Genomic DNA, 22,975 nt, shown 5'->3' with positions numbered 1-22,975 from the left:
GGATAGAGAATATATTGGTAGACGGATGCTGGAATTGGAGCTGCCAGGCAAGAGGTCTGGAGGAAGACCAAAGAGAAGATTTATGGACGTCGTGAGAGAAGATATGAAGGTAGTTGGTGTGAGAGAGGAGGATCCAGAGAATAGGGTTAGATGGAGAAAGTGGACTCGCTGTGGCGACACCTGAAGGGAAAACACCAAAGGAAAAGAAAAATTTGTCACAGGGGTGCAGGACATGTATGACCGAGACAAAGTGATGATTGAGATGGTTTGGACATGAACAAAGGAGTGTTCATGGTGAAGATCTGGGTAGAAGGTTGCTGAAGGTGGAGCTGCCAGGCAGGAGGTCTGGAGGAAGACCAAAGAGAAGATTTATGGACATGGTGAGAGAAGATATAAAGGTAGTTGGTGTGAGAGAGGAGGATCCAGAGAATAGGATTGGATGGAGAAAGTGGACTCGCTGTGGCGACACCTGAAGGGAAAAGCCGAAAGAAGATCTCAGCCTCTCATTCACGCACCGTTCAGACACACAACGTTAGAATGTCTGGCTGATTAACAGTCTGCCATCGACATGCTGCATGTTTTTGGGCCGCGGGAGGAAACCAGAGAACCCGGAGTAAAAATGGAATAAAAAATTCTAATCTTTGATGACGTTTCATCCGACTCCGGAGACAAAGGGCGACGGCTGTCAGGCGCTGGATCGGGATCCGTGCCCTCGATGCGAAACCAACCCGAACCCATTCGGAACCGCAGAGCTGCTTCGGCTCCGCGGACATTTTAACAATTTATTCTCAATAAAAAGGGGACGTTGTTTAATCCAGACTATTAATCCCGTACAACACGTGTCAAACTCAAAGCCTGCGGGCCAAATGCGGCCCGCCGCCTCATTTTCTGTGGCCCGCGAGAACGTTTTAAAAGATCTGATTGTCTTAAAATAAAAGTCAAACGCATGCCGTGACCATAAACTGCATCTCCAACAGCTCATGAAGATCATGTGACCTGCTGAGTGACGGCATCCCACCATTAGATCGCAGCGTTTCCATATCAGTGCCATTTTCAACGAGTAGAATTGCACATGTTTGTGCTTCGAGGAGAAAAAGCGGTGTTTCTTTTGTGTTCTGAGGCGGCGGCGGTTGTCAAAGAGTACAATCTACGTCCAAACAGCGAGCTAAGGATGCCAAAGTTAGCCTTCCAGAAAAACAACAAAAGGTTCAAGAATTAAAAGCCAAAATGTTACATATGTATTTGCATGGATTCTATGCAAATGCATATGTAATATTTTGAATTTGAGTAACATATGAGCAGTTCAATTTATTTGAATGTATGTATTAAAATGTATGTATATGGTTTTGAGATGGCTATTTGGCAGAGTGATGACTTCTGAATAACGACTACTGGTGCTTTGGATCTTCGGTTCGTGAATTGCAATTTTTGTAAGTCGCTTTGAATAAAAGCGTCTCCCAAATGTCCGGAATGTAATTTTACATTACATTTATACTGTTACCGTTCCATGTGGCCCTTTGAGGGTAACCATCATGCTGATGTGGCCCTCGGTGAAAATGAATTTAAAACTCCTGCTATTAAAAAAAAAAAAAACGAGGAAATGATGTTTATTTATGATTTAACAGCCGGGGGGGGCGGGACTCTTTGTGTTACAGCGCCCCCTGGCGGCCGGAGGGTGTCATTACACCTGCATGACACCGGTGTTGCAGCTGTTCCACGTCACTGGGACATTCTTCAAACCGACGTGCACGCTTCTAAGAATAAAAAATAAAAAAAATCTAGATTTAATCCCACTCCGACAAATTTTACTCGTGTTTCCGCCCCCTAAAACTTTTCTTCAAAATCGTATTGAAACGGCTCGGCTCGCCGGCGGAGGTGCGCTCGTTTTGCCGCAGCGCGCAGCCCGGACGCCGAGCAGATGGCGGCGGGGCGGGCGGGGTTAAGGAGCAGCTGCCGGAGGAGGAGGCGCCCGGTGACGGCGGGATGACGGCGGGGATGCGGAGGTTTCCATTTCCGTGAGGAAGGAAGAATACACCTTGCGCTTCTCGCCTCCGTGTGTGTGTGTGTGTGTGTCGGATGGAGACTGCGACGATGTGATGCTCGGCCGGTGGAGGAAGGAGAGGTGGGGGGTCCACGGGGCGAGACGCGTTTTCCACGGGAACGTGATATTATGCAGGCGGCAGGGAGGAGACAAAGCCGTGGAGTAGAAACACGAGCGTGCAGGTCAGTGGGGCCAATCTTTATTATTTTATTTGATTTATTTTTTTATGCTTTCCATATTTAAAGCCGACCGGGCCAGAATAACATCCCGCGACTGTGAAAAACACACATAGATTGAATAAACATGATCATTTTGGTGATGCAAGGCGCGGTGCGTGGAGGTGTGTGTCACGGGACGGATCCCGGGCCTAGTGGGTTTTTGTTTTTTGTTTTTTTTTAACCAGTCGTTTGGTGGTAAACCGAGATAATCTCACATCTGAGTGGGATTATTCATGGCTTGAACGCGGGTTCTTCTCGGCCCAGTAACTCCAGCCAAAAATAGAGCGTCTATTCACGGACGCCGGTGTTTTATTTCTTTTTTTTTTTTTTTTTTTTTCGTGGGTTGTGTCACGTCCCCCGCGGGCAGGACGTCTCATCTGGTGTAAAAAAAAAAAAAAAGAAAAAAACAATCAGTGAATCTGTCTCCACGCATGGCTGCACCTTTGAGGCAGGACCCCCCCCTCCAGCTCCAGACTCAATGGAATAACCTCTAATTGAAACCTCTTCCTGTTGTTTCGCCTCCATCCGTCCATCCGTCCATCCGTCCATCCATCCCTCCGTCCCTCTCACACACACTCCTCCCCCTCCATTAGACAGCCATGGTCGACCCCTCGGAGGCTGAGGAGCAGAGTAAGTGTAAAGGCGCTCCGCTGGCCACGCCGACCGCGGCGACCGTAGAGCCTCGGCCTTCGGACCAGGCGGACGGCGCCGCCTCGGAGGACGATGGCGACGCCGGGTTCGAGACGCCGCCCGGCGGCAGCTGCGAGCCGAGCCCGTGCCGCGGCGCCTCCTCCGAGGCCCCTTTCCCGCCTCGGCAACCCCCGGCCGACGGCGAGGCGGCGCCCAAGCTGCACCTGGACCTGTACAACTTCGACTCGCCGGCGGCGGAAGGCAGCCGCTACGTCCTGACCAGCCCGCGCTCGCTGGAGGCGTGCGCGCGGTGCGGGGTGAAGCCCGTGGAGCTGCTGCCGCGCCCGCTGGCGGATTTCGCGCGGGAGGCGCCCGGCCGCTCCATGCGCGTGGCGACGGGCCTGTTCGAGGTCTTCGAGAAGGACCGGCACGCCAAGCTGAGGCAGTGCAGGGAGGAGAGGGAGCGCATCGTCCGGGAGGAGAAGAGGCGGGTCCTGCAGGCGGCCGTCAACAGCGACGCCTCGCCGCGCCCCTCGGACGCCTCGCCGCGCCCCAAGGTGGCCCCGGGCTCGCCGTCCGGAGCGGCGCCTGATGTCGGAGCGTCGGCCGCCAAAGCGGGAACGCCCCTTCCGTCCAAACCCTCCCTGAAGCCGACCCAGTCCTCCAAATCGGGTTCTCTCAGCCCCAAATCCTTCCAGGGTTCCGCCAAAGCGCCCCTTTCCTCGCCGCCCGAGCAGGCCAAAGCCGCGCGCTCGGCGTCCGCCGGCCGGCCCGCCGCCGTCAGGAAGTCCAAGCCCTCCCACACCTACCCGAGGTCGGCGGCCAGACCGCCCTCCTTCCTCAGGGCCAACTCCACGCTGGGCTCCTCGCCGCCCGTGGACGGCGGCGCCGGGGCGGCGTTCTCACAGCACAACGGGCACCCGGGCTTCCACGCCAGGCTGCGAGGGAAAAGCCACTCGCTGGAGTCGCTGCAGAGACGGTCGGAGCCCGTCTGCTCCTCGGCCTCCAACACCACCACCACCACCACCACCACCACGTGCACGTCCTCCGAGTCGGGCGCTTCGTCCTCGTACAGTTGGGACGGCGCCCGGGACCACTGGGCCAAGGTGTCCAGCCCCAGGGCTCGCACCCTGGCCACCTTCAACTCCCTGATGGGCCGCAGCCTCAGCCTGGGCGACCTGAGCCACTCCCCTCAGACCACGCAGAAGGTGGAGCGCATCGTGAAGGAGGTGAAGCGGCGGGGCCTGAACGCCGTGTCCGAGCGCGACCGCAAGATCGCCGCCCTGATGCTCGCCAGGTACCAAGAGGAGGACATCATGAGCCAGACGCGCTACGTGGCTCACCTCCAGTGGGACAGCGAGCGGCGGATGGACGAGCTGCGACGGGAGCAGGAGGATCGGGAGAAGCAGCGCGTGATGCTCCAGTGTCAGAGGGTTTGGCACACCCAGGTGTCCGTCCGCCAGCGCCGCCTCAGCCAGCAGGAGCGCGAGTCGGCCGCCGCCAAGCTGCGGCAGGCGGCGGAGAACGAGGAGCGGTGGCGGGAGCTGGCGGAGCGGCGGGAGCGCGGACGCCTGCTGAGGCTGCAGCAAGCGGCGCGCGAGGAGAAGCACAAGAAAGCCCTGCAGGAGCAAAACCTGAAGGCTCTGGAGGAGGAACGGGCCGCCGTGTTGGAGCAGGAGAGGCTGCTGCTGAAGGAGAAGCTCACCATGGCCGAGCTCAAGAGGCAGGAGAAGGAGCATCGCGCCCACGAGGAGAGGCGGGGGTTGAACAAGGCGGAGAAGAGGCGTCACGCCGCCCTGGTCCAGGAGATCGCCCGGCGGGACGAGGACGAGCGGGCGGAGGCGCGGCGGGCGGCGGAGGAGAAGCTCAGCCGCTCGCTGGAGAACTACGAGCAGATCGTGGAGCGCCGCGGCCAGGAGCTGAAGGAGAAGGCCAAGCGCGAGGAGAAGCAGATCCAGAAGGCGCGCAAGGCGGCGGAGAAGCGCGAGCGGCAGCAGCGGCAGCAGCTGGCCGCTCGCGCCAAGGAGGCGGAGAAGCGAGCGCAGCAGGCGGCGCTGGTGGCGGAGGTGAAGGCCAAGGAGAAGGCTCAGCGCGCCGTCCAGAGCCGGCAGGAGAAGGAGAGGCTCCAGAAGCTCAACCGGCAGCGGGTGGAGGAGGAGGAGAAGCAGCGGCGCCTGGAGCTCCTGCAGTCCATCGAGCGCAAGCTGGAGAAGAGCGAGCAGATCTTCAAGGAGAAGCGGGCGGTGCTGGAGAGCGCCCGCTCGGTGGCGAGGGCCTCCTTCCACGTGCGCGACAAAGTGCGCGAGGAGACCAACGTGCGCACCTTCGACAAGATGGCGCTGGAGGCGCAGCTGAAAGCCAGCCTGGACGAGAAGTAAAGGCGGCGCCGACGGCTCCCTGCTCGCGTTCGGCGCTCGTCTCCGTGACGACCGACGGCTCCGACGCCCCCGACAACCCAGAAACACCCGTCCGCCGATTTCTTCGCGTCGACGTTTTCTCGGACCGTCGTCCGGGGAAACGCGACGCTTCTCCGGAAAGTTCCGCAGCGGGATCGTCCGGCTCCGGAGGCTCGCCGGCCGGACGAAGCTTCTTTGTTTTCAGGGATGAAAACGCAGCCGGACCTCCGACCATCAGACACGACCTCCGACCTTCTACCCACTTCCTGTTTCGTTGTTTGCAAACGTTACTTTCTCGCTCGGTTTTCGGTCGCTTTCAGGCTGATTCCCGAGGGGAACCTCGGGACGTTCTCGGCTAATTCGCGTCGCTATTTCGTCGAAACGCAGCGCGACCGTTCAAACGGAACCTTTAAAAATCGGAATCGATGTTTATCTCATCGATCGACTTTTCCGCGGCGGTCTTCGTCGCGATGCCGGGTTCGCTTTCTCGTGTTCCGACGCTCGCCGTCGCCCCGGACGAATTCCAAAACACCAAAACACAAACCCTCCTCCTCCTCTTCGTCGCTCCTCGCCCTCCGCCGGGTTCCCTCTCGGCCGGCGGCCCGAAACCCGGCGTCGGGATGAAAAGGCTCTTTGTTTCCGAGGAAGCGCATCGCCACGACAACGGCGGAGGGCTTTTCAAGAGGCGCCTCCAGTGAGACGACGGGAGGGGTGACGCTTTTTACCGGAGTGAACCCGCGGGAGGACGACTCGCCGTTCCTTCCTTCCCTCCCTCGCCTTCCTCCTCGGCCGCCGCCTCTCGCTGGGAAGCCCCGCCCCTCTCCAGACCCGCCTCAAGGTCAGCAGGTACTTTAACTCCACTTATATTTTCACGTTTTCATACGACTGTCTTACGATTTTTTTTTTTTCTTTAAATACGAGCTCATCTGATCTGGACGCGCCCGCAGGCGTGATCCCGCCCGCCGCCATTAAAAGCCTCCGACTGCGCTAATCCCACAATCTCCCGGATTAACCGGAAAAAAAAAGAAAAAAAGAAAGGGAGACATGGCGTTTAGCCTCAGACGTAGTTGTTGTCATACCAACGGGCGGCGGTGAAAGTGTGTGTGTGTGTGTGTGTGTTACCGTCCAAATACATCGGCCGCAGAGAACTCTCCCTCGGCCGAAGTCGGCTGACGTCCCGGCTTCCGTGGGGTCGCCGTGGTTACGGGGATGAGACAGCAGATTGAAGTGACGCAGACGCGGCGAGGAAAGGTCGGACCGAGTGTTGAGGTCAAACCTGGAAAGGAAAGAAACGTTTTAAATCTGGAAATCCACTTCAGCCAAACCAAATGAATCCCAAAGGAAAAACCATCAATATTTTTTTTTCAAATATAAAACACGTGGGAAGATATTTCCCTCCTCCGGCCATAAAAATAGACCGTTAAATGCAATAATCCAAGAATATTTTTTAAATCCCAGATTATTCATTCATTATTCAGAGCGGCGGAGCCTCTGCCAGCGTGGACCGGGTGGAGACGGGAAACCAAACATGACACGGACACGCCAGTCATTCACACGCCAGAGAGACGCCACAATTCACCGTCGATTCACGTGCACATGCAAGTCACTCATTCGCGCAAGATATTTTGTCACGGCAGCAAAACAATAAATATGGATAGAAATAAATAGAGACAGAAGGATGAAGACAAGAAGATAAATGGAGATATGCAATAATTCACTCGTGGAGAATTACTGGTTCACGTCATAGACCAGTCACTCTGTCATTGGTGTGTGTGTGTGTGTGTGTGTGTGTGTGTGGAGGGGGGGGGGCAGCTGAAGTCACCGTAATACAGACGGATAATCCAGAATAATCCAGAAATGATGCCTCTATTGGAGTGAGTTTGAGTGGAGTCGACGACAGCTGGGCTCATTTAAAGGACCTCGAGAGACGTCGCCTGTCCTCCGGCCTCCATCCTGACACGTGTGTGTGTGTGTGTGTGTGTGTGTGTGTGTGTGTGTGTGTGTGTGTGTGTTGTGACATCAGGTACCAAATCTCCCTGATGCGTGAAGCTCCTGCTGCTGCAGAGAATCCAAGCATGGGTTTCTTCGGTTTCCAGAATCCTTTTAACTCCCACGTTTCACCGCCGCAGGTTCTGGAGCGACGAGCGTTTCTCCGACGGATCGCCTCGTTGCCACGACGACCAGGACGAACCGGCCGTAACCGAGACCCCGACCCCCCGCCGACCCCCCTCTGAATAAGCAGCGGTGCCACACGGACCTGAACCTACAACCTTTTTACCTTTGAAAGAAATGGAAGCGATTCATAAACAGCTTTACGGACACCGAGGCTTGTTCAGTTTGCACCCCAAAAAAAAACAAACAAAAAAAAAAAAAACCCCACTTTTCAACCTCTGGTGTTTATTAATCTGTTCCATCATCATAACCGCCCGCTTCTCCACACGACATTGAGTTGCTGCGTGGATGTTCGGCGCCGAGACGCAGCAGTGATGAAGGTTGATCGGTGACTTGTTGTTTTTCCCTGATGAGAAAGAACATGCTGTGTGTTTACGAGCCAAAACAAAATAAAACACAAAAAAAAAAAAAAAAAAAAACATTTTTAAACATGCGTGTGTGTGTTGTGGGGATATATGTGAGGAATTTTTCGCTGGTCTGAATGGAGGCCCGTCGACCCGCCGACGGCGAATTCTGGACTCGGGAATGAAATAGAGAGAACAGATCTTACTTCGGAGGTGGAGATCCACCAGGAAGGGGTGAAGAACGTCCAGGAGGCCACGGCAGCTCCTCCTCAGCTCCTCCTCAGCTCCTCCTCAGCGCCGCACCTGCATCCTTCTGCTGCTGGATGGAGCTGGTCGGACAAAGACCTGGAGGAGATGCACGGCGACACGAGAACCCGGATCCCGACAGACCCTCCTTTATTTATTTCTTATTTTCAGAAAAGTCACTTCTTGTTTATTTTTAGGCAAATCTTTTATAGGTTCTTTTTATTTGCTGTTCTGGACAGTTGGACATTTTTACTTTTCCTCGTCTTTTTCTATGACAATAACAACATTCAACTGTCTCTCTCAGGGTTTCCAGGTCATAATGAATGATAATAACATTAAAAATGCTAAACTAAGTTGATATGAGTCATATGTAAGAGCTGCAGCAATAATAATTAACTTCGTTCACACGTTTGAGGTATTTCTCCCTTTTACTCACCCGATTGGACACCGTGACCTCATTTCACCAAGTTCGGATCTTTCAAATGTTCCTCCGGTTCCACCAAAAAAAAAAAAAAACAACCTGCTTTTTCGTTGTATGTTAGAGTTTATTGAGATATACAAGTAAACAATTATACATTAATATATATTGCGCAGCTTTGACCGTTGGTTAATTCCAGCATCGCTCGCATTTTTTTCCCCCACAAGGTTTTCGAGGCCGGAGACGTCAAACCCGCGAGGAACAGCGTGTTTCTCCGATTCTTCCGATCGACAAAGTGTGAGGAGAACTTTGCAGGTGTTTGTGCACGGCGTGCACGCTAAGGTTGTCTTGCAAACTATTTCAAATTTTAAGAAGATAATATGGTTAGTGGTAATTATGCTTACTATTATGTATAGCGTTACTATTAAGAGAAGCTCTTCTGCAAAACATAATGGACACTAATAAGCACAACGCTGAGTATGACACATATTTACAAATTTTAATAACCTTAAAACTTAAGACCGTCCACTAATGGTGTGCTAGTTAGAAAATGCCGGATTTCTCAACTTCCTGTGCGTCTGCGCCTCAGCGTCGCCCCCTGCTGGCGGCGGCGGGCAGGACGGGTTTCAGCGTGAAACTCGGATTTCACGAAGAAAACGTCAACGTCTTGCTTGTTGTTTGTCTTGCGATGTTATCTGAACGGTTTACGTTGTTCAGCCCGAATGCATTCAACGGGTTTTAGCGGGAAAATAATTCCTCCTTGGACCGCCGGTTTTATTTCTGGACTTGAAGTAAATTCTCGTATTCACAAAGCCAATGATAAAGTGAACATTTTGAGCGATGTCCGTCTAAAACTTTTGAATTAAAAAATAAAAGGCAAAAATAAGGATCCCCCTTGCACAGATGCATTATTTCAGCAATAATTTAAGATTTTTTTTTTTTTTTCTGAATTTGAAAATCTGCTTGTTAAATTTGTAAATCGAACTTTGCAAGAGCTGGATGTTTTAAAGTAAAAGCAGAAATGAATTGATCTAAATGAATTTGTCTCAAGAAGCTTATTTCAAGAGAAGTTCCAAACTACGGGTTATTAAAAAATAAAAGGCAAAAATAAGAATCCCCCTTGCACAGACGCATTATTTCAGCAATAATTTAAGATTTTTTTTTTTTTTTTTCTGAATTTGAAAATCTGCTTGTTAAATTTGTAAATCAAACTTTGCAAGAGCTGGACGTTTTAAAGTAAAAGCAGAAATGAATTAATCTAAATGAATTTGTCTCAAGAAGCTTATTTCAAGAGAAGTTCCAAACTACACGTTTCGGTGCATTCGCTTATTTTAGAGGATTTATTAAAAACAAAAACAGAATCGCCGATTCTTGTGGAATCAAAATACCTCGTTTTCGTTCGACCTTTAAATTTGAAGGGGCCTATCCTTTTCTTTGTCGGTTTGATTTTCTCCATCAAATACAAACTGCTCTGTTTCCACGGCGATGGTGTTTGTCGGACGATCCGAAGCCTCAGTCCTTGGGCCTGTTGGCGGCGTCCCTCCGCACCATGATCTTGTAGACGCTCTCCCTGAAGCTGCTGTCGGAGGTCAGTCGCCGCGCCGTCTCCCGCAGCTCCTCCATGCTGCCGCCGTCGGCCGTCGCCACCGCGAACGACTTGGAGTGTTTCACTGCAGGACAACAGAGTCGGGTTTCCATCGGTTGGTAGGATTGGCGTCGGCTAAACGGGGCTCGACGATGCCGAGGGAGAAATTCAGCGGCTGAAAGTTTCATTTGAACCCACTGGACTTTTTATATAAAAAAAAAAAAAAAAAAAAAAAAAGAAAGAAATGCTGAAATTCTGCAGAAGATTCCTGTGAAAATCACCCAGAATTATGTTTGGCAAAAAAATGTAAAAGATCTTTGAAATAGAGAAATTATCAAAAATCATACTCGAACTTATTTGCTTTCAAAATTTATTTCAAGAACATCGAGTGAATTGAATTAATTCACTCGATCAATTATTGATTTGGTTTTAATATTACAAGATTAATTTTCTTTATATATTTTCTCACATCTGTGTTTAACTTTTTTGTAAAGAACTTTAGTGTGACATAATAAAAATAAATATATGTATTGTGTGTATATATATATATATATATATATATATATATATATATACACACACACACACACACAAGACATATTTATATACACACACACACACATATATATATATATATATATACACAAGACATTTATGTATATATATATATATATATATATATATATATATATACACACATATATTTGTATAGATATATACACATATATATACACACACACATATATATCTATATATATAAACACATATATACACACACATATTCCAAGAACATTGAGAGAATTGAGTCAATTCACTCGATCAATTATTGATTTGGTTTTAATATTACAAGATTAATTTTCTTTGTATATTTTCTTATATCTGTGTTTAACATTTTTTTGTAAAGAACTTTAGTGTGACATAATAAAAATAAATATATGTCTTGTATATATATACACACACACGACATATTTATATACACGTACATATATATGTGTGTGTACATATATATATATATATATATACACATTTATACGCACATACATATATATGTACACACACAAACACATATATATACATAAATCATAAATACACACACATACATTTTTTTTTTCAGTTCACAGTGGCGTGCACGTGCAAAGATCACTCACGCCAGTGGCGTCGAGAGGCTCGTCTCTGGATCCTGCAGCTCTTGATCCTGCGAGCGGCGGCTTTGTGCAGATACACGGCGTTCTTCATGATGGCCGGGAGTTTGGCCTCGATCTCGGCCGCGCAGATACAGTCCTCGAAGAATCCTGGGGAGAAAATATTTAATATATACACACATGGAATTATAAGTAATCCATTATAATTTCGGTGAATTTATAATATCATATAAATATTTTGATTTTCGAGAATATTTCGGAGCAAACTGCTGAGGCGGCGCCGGCACTTTGAACAAAATATTAAGAAATTAATCATAGAACTCACTGTGAATATTTAAATAACATGCCAGCGGTATCTGGTTGTTCTTTACATATATTATTATACTAGTAATTATTATTAGTTTTAGAAGTAGTGGTAGAAGTAGTGTTAATAATTATTTTATAGTCTTCAAAAAATATCATATTTTTGGAAAACGTACATCATTTTATCTGTTGTAATGTGAATAAAAAGCAAAGGAACGCAAGAATACAACAAGTGAAAAAATCCATCCGTTTCCAGATGGGATAAAAATACCAGTAGTCATCATAGGGTCGTAGTAGCAGTTGCAGTAGTACTAATACTAGTTGTAGTAGCAGTGGTACCATGAGTAGTAGTCCCAGTGCTAATGCAGCGCTGGAACAGCACAGCACTTGCGCTTGTTGGATTGTTGATATGTCTGCGTCACTCACTCCTCAGCTGGTCGACGTTCCCCTTCATCTTCTCGTCGTGCTCCTTGCTTCGCTCCAGGGAGTTCAGGCCTCTTTCCAGGTCCTGCAGCGCCTCCTCCGCCTGCTTCAGCCGCTGCTCCAGCTCCACCCGGGACTCGATCTCCACCTGACGCAAAGAAAAGAGGATTTATTTGACATTTAACACAAAGCGCTCCTTCTCGGATTCCAGGCGTTTCGAGCAAAAAATAGGTTCTTCCTCAGATGCTTATTGCAAATATGTTTGCTGGTCTGAAGCCCTTCAATCACAAAGGTTATTTCAGTCCCCATATATGTAAATATTTGTGCATATGTAAGTAGTCAAGAGAATGTTATAGTGTTTTTATGTTAAAATGACATCATACATCCGACAGGAGGTGCAAAAAAGGAGGGAATGGATCCCATGATTGTTTCAGTCTCTTTCAAAATGGCGCCACAATAACATATTTGTTAATACATATTTCCCATTAGCATCTGAGGAAGAGCCTATTTTTTGCTGAAAGGTCTTGCATGCAAGAAAAAGTCTGCTGTGTTCTATGTAATATAAGTCATCTTTTCTTTTCGGAGCATATTTTTGGTGTGCGGATTTTTTCCAAACTCTACTAAGAATTTTTTTTGATCCAGCACCCGTCGCTAACTGGATAGCGGAGGTGCATGTATTTTTCTTTTCCTGAGTCGGTGAGGCGCCGCCTTGATCACAATCAGATTCTCAAACATATGAACCCTAAGGAGTAACTTATTCACCAAAAAAAGTCTCAAGAAGACTCCCAGGAATCATGAGCGCCCCCCACCGTGAGGCAGTAGAACAGCGTGCCTCACCTAGAGGCTCGTGGCAGCCGTTTTCTGATCGCTCAGCATAAGAAACTAGTAACATACATGCGGTTGTTGACAACAAAAAAAAAACACTGTACATTGGAAATGTAGTTCATCTAGCAAATGTGTTTAAACATTTTAACAGCATCATACAGAGACAGCAAGATGGTCTTCATTGCCCTGCACATCAACCCATGTTGAGGCTCAGCGGTTGGCAGCCTCACCGCACGTCTCTTCAAAGGAATTGTGAAAAGTCACCCATTTTGAATAAAACTGGTGAGGTTAAATGACTAATAACTTCATAGTGCAACTATTTATCACCGATAAATATAACAGTGTCAATCTTTTTTTCCATTTTACGTTGTTTTTCCTTTCCAAGATTGGCACGTGAGGCACGGCCTCTCCTGCCTCCCCTGACTGCACACAGGAGGTGTTTGTTTACACAGGAAGGCGGTAAAGAAATACAAAGAAACTGTTTGTAAACTGTAGGTTTGTTCAGTCATTATGGACTCTGCTTGTCTTGTACCTCCTTCAGCCAATCAGAGCTGTTGCCGGTGGCAGGAGGAGGCGGGACTTCATATGGACAAGCCAATCACGGGTCTACCTGCAGATGCACCCAACCGTCATCCTCTCAGTCCCGCCTACAGACAATTTAGAGCCTTCGGTGAACCTTCTGGCTGTCTTGGGACTACCAGAAGGTGGAGAACCCAAGCGAGAACCTGAGGAGGACCTGAGGAGGACCTTGTCTGGAGACCATGAAGACTCCATGGAGTGAGGAGGAACCAGGAGAACGTGCAGAGGGAAGAAGAATGAGGAAAACCTAGGAGCTCCACAAAGAGAGAACCTGGGCAAGAACGAGGAGACCGTTTAAAGTTCTCACAGGAGAACACGTAGAACCTGGCTGTGGGGGGGGGGTGCTGAAGCGCCCCCTGCTGGCCACACATGGTACTGCAGGTGTTTCCACCAGCTCCTCCCTGAAAAACCTGCTGGATCAACGGAGCCGCCACATAATCCAGCCTCATTTATTTCCTGTTTCAAAAGATGATGAGACTAATTTGACAGGACGATGATTAGCGGATTTACTCCTGGATGAAATTACCCAGTGCACGTGATCGTGTCACGGCAGATTATGACCATTAGCTGATCACATTCTGTTTCATAATTATGGGATTATTAAGTGTGTGTGTGTGTGTGTGTGGATGTCAGGACAGCTGACGGTGATGTCAGTTTCTTTAAACCAAAACACAACCTTAATCAAACAAGCGCACATTTTTAGCCGTTGATTTGTTTAATTTGTTGTGAAGTCAACCTGCAGACTGCGATGTTTTGTCGTTTGTTGCAATGTCGTGCTAGCGAGTGCGTCGTTGTGTACTTAGTTTGGTGCGTGTTGCGGCTCCAGGTTTTCCAATGTGTTGCCAGGTGTTTGTTTTTTTTTGTTGTGTGGGTCTGCAACCTTGCGTGTTAACGTTGTGTTGCGTCACGCTATTGTATATAGTGCTTTGTGGTGTCATGCTTTCTATTTTGGTGTTGGTACCAGGAAGTAAATAGAGTTTGGCGTTAATGAATGACCGGCGGAGGATCCTAACAGCGTGGAGCGGCGTGAAAGAATACACCAACAAGCGACGCCAACAGAGAAACTGAAATGTGTGCGATGGAGATTTTCTGAGGCTCAAGTGCACAAGAGGACGACGAAGAAAACCATCAATGACTTTTCTGTTTTTTCTGATCCGCCGTTTTACCGGCACCGTTTGGAAACGATCACTTAGAGTTTGGAAATGAACATTTCCATACAATACATTTAAAATACTTCCTTTCCCAACATGCATATCCGTGGCTTATATTCCGGTGCGTTTTACGGCCCCGGGAAATACTGTAGTTTTGTGTAGTTTGGAGTCGTGTCCTGCTATCAGGCGTGGTATTGTGTAGTTTGGTGCGTTGCCTGGTCAAATGTCTAAACCTATATCGAGAGGAAAAGCGGACTCTACTCTGACTCTTCTTTCCTACAAAGTCCCCACCAAGGAAAAGGACTTTGTTTGAATTGTACAACTGGTGTTGCTTTTGGGAAAATTTCCCATCCATTAAAGGAAACGGACTGAAAGCAAACCAGACGTCAGTCTTTCTACAGGAAATGGATCAATACGGCACCGCTTTAAATGGACGTCCGAACCCGAAGGCCGTCAGAATGAATTTGTCGGAAAAATGGGTGTAATATTTGTGAGTTTGAGTAAACGTGCATAGAAAGTAAGTATTTTAGTTATTCTCTTTATATGGATTTTTTTTTATATAAATATATGTATGTTTGTGTTTCCCCTGGCAACAGATTTGTCGTACATACAGCATATATTTTTTCTAAAAATAAAAGTTTGGTGCTGCGTAGCGTGTTGCGGGGCTGTGCTATCGAATACGGTGTTGTAGTCTGTTGTCGTGTCGTGCTAGCGAGCGCGTTATTTGTTTTTGTGCGGTGCGGTATATTGCGCGGCCTTCTTATCTAGTGTGGTTTTGCGTAGGTTGTCGCCAAGCCATGCAATCTTCTACATCGTGGTGTAGTTTGTTGCGAGGTTGTGTTAATAAGCGCGGTTTGTGCGATCGAACGTGCCGTCACGTAATTTGATCTGTTACGTCACGAGCCGTGCTATCTAGCGTTGTTTCTTGTGCCGTGTGAGCCGCTAGGATGCTATTTAGCTTGTTGCCTGATGTTGCATCGTGTTGAGTTTGTTGACGTGCCGTCGGGTGCGTTTCATCGTAGCGTCACGCTATCAACCGCGGCGGCGTGGTGCGGGGGTTTTACGGCGAGCGACCCCGACCTTGAGCTCGGCCTCGGTCTGCTGCTTGTCGGCCGTCAGCTGGGCGAGCGACTGCTGCAGCGTCTGCGCCTGAGACCAGTAGAACTCCCGCTCCTGTTGCAGGACCTGAGATCGCTGCTCCACCTCCTGCAGCCTGAGGACACACAGACGGAAGCTCGTCAATAAAATTCATGTGTTCGAACAAAAAAAAAAAAAAAAAAATCTGAATATAAGAGAACATTAGGTTCTAAAGAGCGGATATAAAATCCTGATGACGCTGAGAACTGCGCTTCACCTCCATCTGTATTTACACCATCATTCATTTTTAGATGATTTTAGCTCAAGAGCCTTTAGATCCTGCTTTCCACATTTAAAGAAACATAGATCTTTTATTTTATTTTAGTTGCCAATTACATTCCAATAAAGAAACATGCAGATTACTGAGGAAAAGGGTTCATGTTGTTATTATGCATTATTATTCTTATTACTGCAAAGAGGCCATGTTTGGTGCGGTGAAAAAGTGTGAGAGCGACCGTTCAATCTGATATTCTGTCAACCGTTAGCATGAAATGCAAATGAGCTGTTTCATGATTCATTTTTTTTTTATTGCAAATGGAAATTTGTAAGTTTTCACCAAAAATCGCTCTGTCTTTCGTATTTGAATACCACATCAAATGAGTAAAAAGTCTGTCTGAAAGATCAAATCTAAGTTCATTTGAAACCTGACATATTATTCACTGTGAAAAGCTCACTATTAACTTCTAAATTTAAAACACGAACGCTGATACTATTTAAAAGTACAAAAGACTGAGGGCTGCATGAATCCTTGTATTATTCCTTATTAAAACAGGGAAACCCAGTGTTTTTGAGGATTTCAATTTTTATACTCAAATCAAAAATAGTTAATATTAAAACAGCCTGCCGGGCAAAATTAAATATTATTGATTTTATGTCAGAGGAGTAAAAAGTCTGTCTGAAAGATCAAACTTATCTAAGTTCATTTGAAACATGACATATTATTCACTGTTAAAAGCTCACTATTAACTTCTAAATTCAAAACACAAAAGCTGATACTATTTAAAAGTACAAAAGACTGAGGGCTGCATGAATCCTTGTATTATTCCTTATTAAAAAACAGGGAAACGCAGTATTTTGATGATTTCAATTTTATACTCAGATCAAAAATAGTTAATATAAAAACAGGCTGCCGGGCAAAATTAAATATTGTTGATTTTACGTCGGCGTAAACTTGGTCACATGCCTAACTTGCACAAAACACTGCACGGCGAGGTAAAGTTATTCAGAACCATTTCCGTCCTCCGGCCGGCAGATCAGGAGGGAGAAGCTGATGGAAACAACATGTTAGATCCGTGTTCGATCACAGCGTGTCATTTCCCCAGTCGATGGGCTGCTTCTCGCTGGATCAATACGCTTTTCCACCGCCTGCCGGAGCTGCAGGAGCTGCAGGAGCCGTGACACCGTCCTATTTTATTTCACTTTTTTTCCCCAATTCTCAGAAATGCAACGTTCGACCCAGTACTTCTCAGATACTTCCATACTGACGTGCGTTGTAATATACTGCTCCAAAAAATAAAGGGAACACTTGAACAACACAATGTAACTCCAAGTCAATCCCACTTGTGTGAAATCATAGTGTCCACTCAGGAAGCAACACACATTCATTTGGACTTGTTTTAAGGACATTACATCAAAGTTGGATCAGCCTGGAGTTTGTTTTTACACTTTCATTTTGAGTGTGATTTCTAATCCAGACCTCCATGGGTTGATACAATTGATTTCCATTGATCATTTTGGTGTGATTTTGTTGTCAGCACATTCAACTGTGTAAAGAGCAAAGTATTTCATAAGAATGTTTCATTCATTTAGATCTAGGATGTGTTTTTTAAGTGTTCCCTTTATTTTTTTGAGCAGTATTTGATCTCGTACTTGCTGTCGGCCTGCTCCTTCTCCTTCATCAGGACCTTCATCTGGTCTTCGATGTGTCGCAGGTCCCGCAGAAGGTCCACGTTTCCCGGCTCGTCCTCCTCCTCCACCTTCTCGTCATCTTCGTCCTCCTGCCTCTTCGCCCCCAGCAGTTCCAGGGTTCGCTGCTTCTCCTGGTTCAGTTGCTGCAGGAAGAAAAAAAAAACAGAACAAGCTTCATCACGAGCTCAGAGAAACAATTCAGATCATCAATATTGATAATATTATAATATATTTCAAAAAAGTAAAGGAGGGTCTGGAGAGTAGGAGACACATTCGCTCAGAATACAAATAGCAAGATTTTATTTGGAAAAATGACATGACGACATAAGAATTCACTGATTGTACTCATTTAAAACAAAAGTAATTGTAATTAAATGCAAGTAAAGCTCCTCACAATAAAAAAAAAAAAAAAATAGCTTCTAAATATCTTTTTTTTCCCCTCAAAATGTCAAGACAAATTTCCTCTGGAAGAACTTTCAGAAAATCATTTAAAAAAATGATTGTCACGGACCTCGATGGATTTCTGCAGCATGACGGTCAGAGAGCTGAGCTCCTCCTTCTCGCTCTCCACCCCCTTCAGAGACTGAGCCGTCCCGTCCAGGTCCCTGAAGGTGGACAAACTTCAGCTCCCTGGAGGAACCGAGCGCCGCGGCAGGAGCGAGGTCTACCTTACAGTTTGATCTGCTCCTGCTCCGCCTTCAGCTCCACCACCACCTCCTCGAACTTCATCTTCTCCTCCTCCAGAACCTGGTTGAGACGCTCCAGCTCCTGAGGGTCGACGTCGGAGGAGTTCTTTGACGGAGCTTTCGTCTCAAATGCTTAAACGGGAGGAGAAGAACAACGGGAGGAGGCTCACCTCCCTCTGCGCTCGCTGGAGGCTCAGCTCCTCCGTCTCCTCCATCAGTTTGTCTGAAGCGGAAACACGGTTCTGGTGTTTTGCGGTTTGAAAAGAGAGTCCGAACCCCACCTTCGCGTCGTCCCGACGTTTACCCAGGTACTCCTGCTTCTCCTTGGCCAGCTGCAGCCCCTGCGCCTCCAGGCTCTCGATCATGGCCTCCCCCAGCTGGGCGTTCTTCCACGTGCTGCAACGACCGACCGACAGCAGATCGACGGCATGGCGCCTCCCGACAGAACTTCTCCACAGGCTAAAAGACTAAAATCCATAGCTGCTGCCGGTCCGGGTTTGTTTTTTTTTTGCAAACTCACACTTTTCCCGACTCCTGGATCATCTCCATCCACTGGACCTGCTCTTCCTCCGACTCGGCGGCCAGGACGATGGTTCCCTGAGGGGGCAGAACATCACGGCTTGGGCAGGTTTGCAGCATAGCCACAAAATTCAAACACACACACACACACACACAGGCTTTTGTTTGTTGTAGCATCCATGTCACATGATTAGAGTGTTTGCTGGAAGATGGAAATACAAAGAGGATTTTAAATAAGAGAAGAAAAAAAAAAAAAAAACAGAGTGCTGATCGTTTTTCTTTTCTATTATTAACTTTGAAATCATCTTTAAATGAAACTGAAATGGCGATGTTGCTTTAAAATTATGAAATAAACCATAATATTTGTAACATGTGAGCTGCTTAAAGGACAGAATAGAATTTCACTTTTTTTTTTCTACTGGTTACAACTCTCTGAATTTCATTTAAAACTTGATTTGATGACCGCACGTTTGCGCACACACACACACACAAACACACACACAGGCTTTTGTTTGTTGTAACATCCATGTCACACGATTAGTGTTTGCTGGAAGATGGAAATACAAAGAGGATTTTAAATAAAAGAAAAAGAGAAAAAATAAAAAAAACAGAACTGGATGCTGATTGTTTTCTTTTTTTTTTTATTAACTTTGAAATCATCTTTAAATTAAACTGAAATGGCGAGGTTGCTTCATAACTATGAAATAAACTATAATAATATTTGTAACATGTGAGCTGCTTAAAGGACAGAATAGAATTTCAGCCAAACTTTTTTTTTTTTTTCCCCACTGGTTACAACTCCCTGAATTTCATTTAAAACTTGATTTGATGCCTGCACGTTTGCATCCACACACACACACACACACACACACACACACACACACACACACACACACGCCCTTACGGTAAAGTCCTCTAGGTGGATCACAATGGCGAAGGGCATTCCCATGTCCTCATTGGCCGCCGCCACGCACCCCCCAAGAGGAATGACCCCCTGGGTCAAAGGTCAGAAAACAAAATTCCCACTGAGATGATTGAAAGAAATAAAATTCTTCAAAATATGCATGCAATAAAAAGACGAATTATCTCATTTTTCAGAATTCCTATATGATTGTAAAGGTCATATATTAGCATTTTTGATAATTATTAGATTGGAAAGCAGTGTGTGTGGCTCACCTTGGGGTGGATGTTGAAATACCTGTTGCTCTCAAAGTTCCTCTTCTCATTCTCGGCGTAGTAGAGCAGGAAGCTGTCCTTGATGATGAAGAACCTGCAGAGGAGCAAACGCCACGTAAACAAATCAGCAGGAGGTCACATGACTTTCAGCGTGGCCGTCATCGGTAACCATGGAAACCATCTGAAGTAGGTCAAATTCAGCAAACGTGCGATGTGACTCCCCTGACTTATTAAATCATTGATGTGGATGATGTTAATGCCAGCGCGGTGATAATCAAAGTGGAATAAATTGTAAATTCACACCATCGTGCCACTTGGTTATTTGCTCCCAAAATGTCATTTGTGTTCACAATCCTAAATGACACAAAGCAGTAATTGAAGTTATTACATACTATTTATATCTGTTGTTGTATTGCATTTATGGAGCGTTGGTTAACACAAACACCTCAGAATTGGAATAAACCACTTAAAGAAATGATGGCAAGTATCGGATAGAAAAGCTGCTCATTTTCTTTCCAGGTTTAATATTAATTAAGAATTTTAAGAAAGATCTGGACTGTCCACACGAAAACTGCAACTCTAACCGCTGCGTCAAGTTCCCTCTATTTTTATTATTAGTTGTTGTGTTATTGTTATTAGGTTGATGTTGAATAAGGGAGTGAATGGTTCTCTGAATGGAGTCCTGTGATTGGCTAGCAACTGGTCCAGTAAACCCCGCCTCTTGTCCAATGACAGCTGGGATAGCCCGCCCAACACACACACACACACACACACACACACACACACACACACACACACACACACACACACACACACACACACACACACACACACACACACACACACACACACACACACACACACACACACACACACACACACACACACAGCTGAGTGCAGGATAAGCGGTATAGATGAGCAAATGAATGAGTGATTAATCTCAATCTTAACTTGAGTTAATCTCAGCTTGCAGATAACAGAAAGGCGACTGATCCCGTCCCTCCGGTTCAATCCGAGCTGCATTTTCACTTTTGGCCGCTGCCGGTCGCCATATTTAGCTTGAAATCCCCACCCGTCCCGCCGTGAACCGAGCAAAGTCAGCGGCGAGAACGTCCGGCGTAAAAAAGGCTGCAAAGAGCGTTCCAGCAAATGGACTTTCTGGAAGCGAGTGGCTTCCAGCGTTACGTAAACTAAGAGCATTATCACCCCGCCGGGCCCGACCCCCGCTGCCCCCCCAGCTAACGGGCCTTTCGGCCTCGGCGGGAGGACGAATCCTCACCGTTTACGGCAATAATGCATTTAATGAGATTTCTAAGGGATCCCGGTTGACGCAAAGGTGATTTCTCCCGTTTTAGCGTCCAGTTTTATTTGTTCCTTCCTTTAAATCCTTTCACCAGCCCTCCTTATTTTGGGTGGAAATCCTCAGCGTCCCCTTCGTCATTTTCATTTTATTCTACAAACGAAACTCCTTTTTAAAAAATAAAGCACAAGGGAAGAGCTGGTTCTTCCCAACTGCCATTAAACTCCTGAACGAGTGACGGGATTTTACTTTACTTCCCTTCGGCAGCCGCCGTTTTACTGAATCCTTCTTTTCACTTTACGCTTTATTTGACTGTCGGCGTAAAAACCTGCACCGGAGCTGAACTTCTAAAATGTCAACACGACGCTCTACATTTCAATTTGCATTTTATTTTCGCCCAAACTTGCACTTCCTGTGAATTCTTTTTGTATTTCTTTGCGCTGTTTAAACTTGTTTGCAATAACGTGCTTGTTATTTGAAGACTGGTGCTTTTAAATTTTATTTCATAGGACGTTCAGACGTCTGAAAAACAGACTCGAGAAGTTTTTCTAACTTGTTACTTTAATTTTATGAATTTATGTTCAGATGTGTGAACAAAAACAGCTTGAAAATGTTTTTCTGAGTTGTTACTTTTTTTTTTTTTTTATTCAATTTAACATTCAGATGTCTGGGGGGAGAAAAAAAAAAAAAAACACGCTTAAAGGTGATTTTCTAACGTGTTACTTTTTATTTTGGAATTTTACATCCAGATGTCTGAGAAAAAGAAATTGATGGTCTTTCCTTTCTTTTGGGACACAAATGTTTGATGAGCAAAACAGACCAACTTCACTGACAAGTTGTTTTTTTTTTAGGCATCTTATTTCCTTCATTTAACCCGAGTCAGAAAATTAGGGATTCTAAGTGGATGTTTTTTTAAATACATAAAAATCAATACAATTTTTGTATTTTTTTTTCCCACTGTGAAGATACTGTTTTTCTTTCTTCTTCATAGCATTTTATCCTTTTTTATTTTTTTTTTCCTTTGGCCTAAAATCTTTTTCATACTCGCGAATTCGCCGTACATTCATGTCGCACACACACAAAAATAACAAAAGTAAAGAACTTCGTTTCAAGGTGACACACACACACACACACACACACACCCCACCTGCGGGACCACTTGGCCGACGGGCGTCCGAAGGGTCTCTTCCACAGCACGCCGTGGAGCTGCACCTTGGTGCTGATGTCCAGAACCTCCGAGTCCGACTGCTCCATGGACGACCAGGGCGAGAACAGAGACGTCCTGGACGAGGACGAGAACATCCTCGGCCTCGGTGGGTGGAGCGAAAATAAAAAACAATAATCAATAAATGAAAAACAAAGTCACTCGATAACTATTACTCGGTCACACACACACACACACACACACACGAGGGGGGTGCATGTCCTGCAATAAGCCAGCAGGGCGGAATGATGTGCCTGCCGATGAGCTGGAGGCGGACTGACGGCACCGCTCAGATTACTCCCTCCCCGCCGCCATCTGCGTGGGGGCGGAGGGGCGGCGTGCCGTGAGGACGGGATTAATTGATAGAACATGTGTCCGAGGGGGTGTTTTCACCCCCGTGGATGAAACAAGATTCCTCCCCCACCCTAATTTGGGAAGCATTTGTAAGGTGGAGACGAGTGAGGGGTCGCGCCGCCTCCCGTGACCTGCCGAAGGTGGAGGAGGTCAACCCATGGAGGCTTTGACCCACCCGGGCGTACAACGCCGCCGCCGCCGCCGCCGCCGCATCACGC

At 46.7% G+C, this 22,975-nt stretch overlaps 2 protein-coding genes across 5 annotated transcripts; one reads left to right on the top strand and one right to left on the bottom strand.

Annotated features, from left to right (window-relative positions):
• The first annotated feature begins 1,984 nt into the window (after window positions 1–1,984).
• Window positions 1,985–7,876, top strand: ccdc177 (coiled-coil domain containing 177). 3 transcript variants are annotated; one of them, XM_086158999.1, is made up of 3 exons: window positions 1,985–2,223; window positions 2,853–6,123; window positions 7,415–7,876. In XM_086158999.1, the coding sequence occupies exon 2, from the start codon at window positions 2,859–2,861 to the stop codon at window positions 5,265–5,267; it is 2,409 nt and encodes an 802-aa protein (XP_086015125.1). In that variant the 5' UTR covers window positions 1,985–2,223; window positions 2,853–2,858; the 3' UTR covers window positions 5,268–6,123; window positions 7,415–7,876. The 3 variants fall into 3 exon arrangements, with proteins under 3 accessions (XP_086015125.1, XP_086015116.1, XP_086015133.1); XM_086158990.1 differs by having other exon boundaries at window positions 2,853–6,131; XM_086159007.1 differs by lacking the exon at window positions 7,415–7,876 and having other exon boundaries at window positions 2,853–4,862; window positions 4,917–5,401.
• Window positions 7,877–9,782: 1,906 nt separating this feature from the next.
• On the bottom strand, window positions 9,783–22,689 carry plekhd1 (pleckstrin homology and coiled-coil domain containing D1). 2 transcript variants are annotated; one of them, XM_086159029.1, is made up of 14 exons: window positions 22,610–22,679; window positions 22,347–22,508; window positions 19,900–19,993; window positions 19,628–19,717; window positions 18,725–18,801; window positions 18,509–18,600; window positions 18,375–18,427; window positions 18,192–18,286; window positions 18,030–18,123; window positions 17,480–17,661; window positions 15,554–15,686; window positions 11,922–12,066; window positions 11,199–11,342; window positions 9,783–10,135 (listed from the first exon to the last, which is right to left on the bottom strand). In XM_086159029.1, the coding sequence occupies exons 2-14, from the start codon at window positions 22,499–22,501 to the stop codon at window positions 9,978–9,980; spliced, it is 1,512 nt and encodes a 503-aa protein (XP_086015155.1). In that variant the 5' UTR covers window positions 22,502–22,508; window positions 22,610–22,679; the 3' UTR covers window positions 9,783–9,977. The 2 variants fall into 2 exon arrangements, with proteins under 2 accessions (XP_086015155.1, XP_086015146.1); XM_086159020.1 differs by having other exon boundaries at window positions 22,347–22,689.
• Between the last annotated feature and the right edge of the window lie 286 nt (window positions 22,690–22,975).

Source organism: Fistularia commersonii, chromosome 1, assembly GCF_037954325.1.
Source record: "Fistularia commersonii isolate RoL2024-O1a breed Wild chromosome 1, RoL_Fcom_v1.0, whole genome shotgun sequence".
NCBI classification, from domain to species: domain Eukaryota; kingdom Metazoa; phylum Chordata; class Actinopteri; order Syngnathiformes; family Fistulariidae; genus Fistularia; species Fistularia commersonii.
This window is presented reverse-complemented; position numbering and strand designations above follow the sequence as displayed.

What these genes read in the sequence shown, in the direction of transcription:
- ccdc177 (XM_086158999.1), top strand. Translation starts at nt 2,859, where the DNA reads ATGGTCGACCCCTCGGAGGCTGAGGAGCAGAGTAAGTGTAAAGGCGCT.
- plekhd1 (XM_086159020.1), bottom strand. Translation starts at nt 22,501, where the DNA reads ATGTTCTCGTCCTCGTCCAGGACGTCTCTGTTCTCGCCCTGGTCGTCC. An exon ending in ATTTCAACATCCACCCCAAG is followed by an intron (nt 19,718 to 19,899) that starts GTGAGCCACACA and finishes CCTTTGACCCAG; the next exon opens with GGGGTCATTCCTCTTGGGGG. An exon ending in GAGCAGGAGCAGATCAAACT is followed by an intron (nt 18,124 to 18,191) that starts GTAAGGTAGACC and finishes GTCCACCTTCAG; the next exon opens with GGACCTGGACGGGACGGCTC.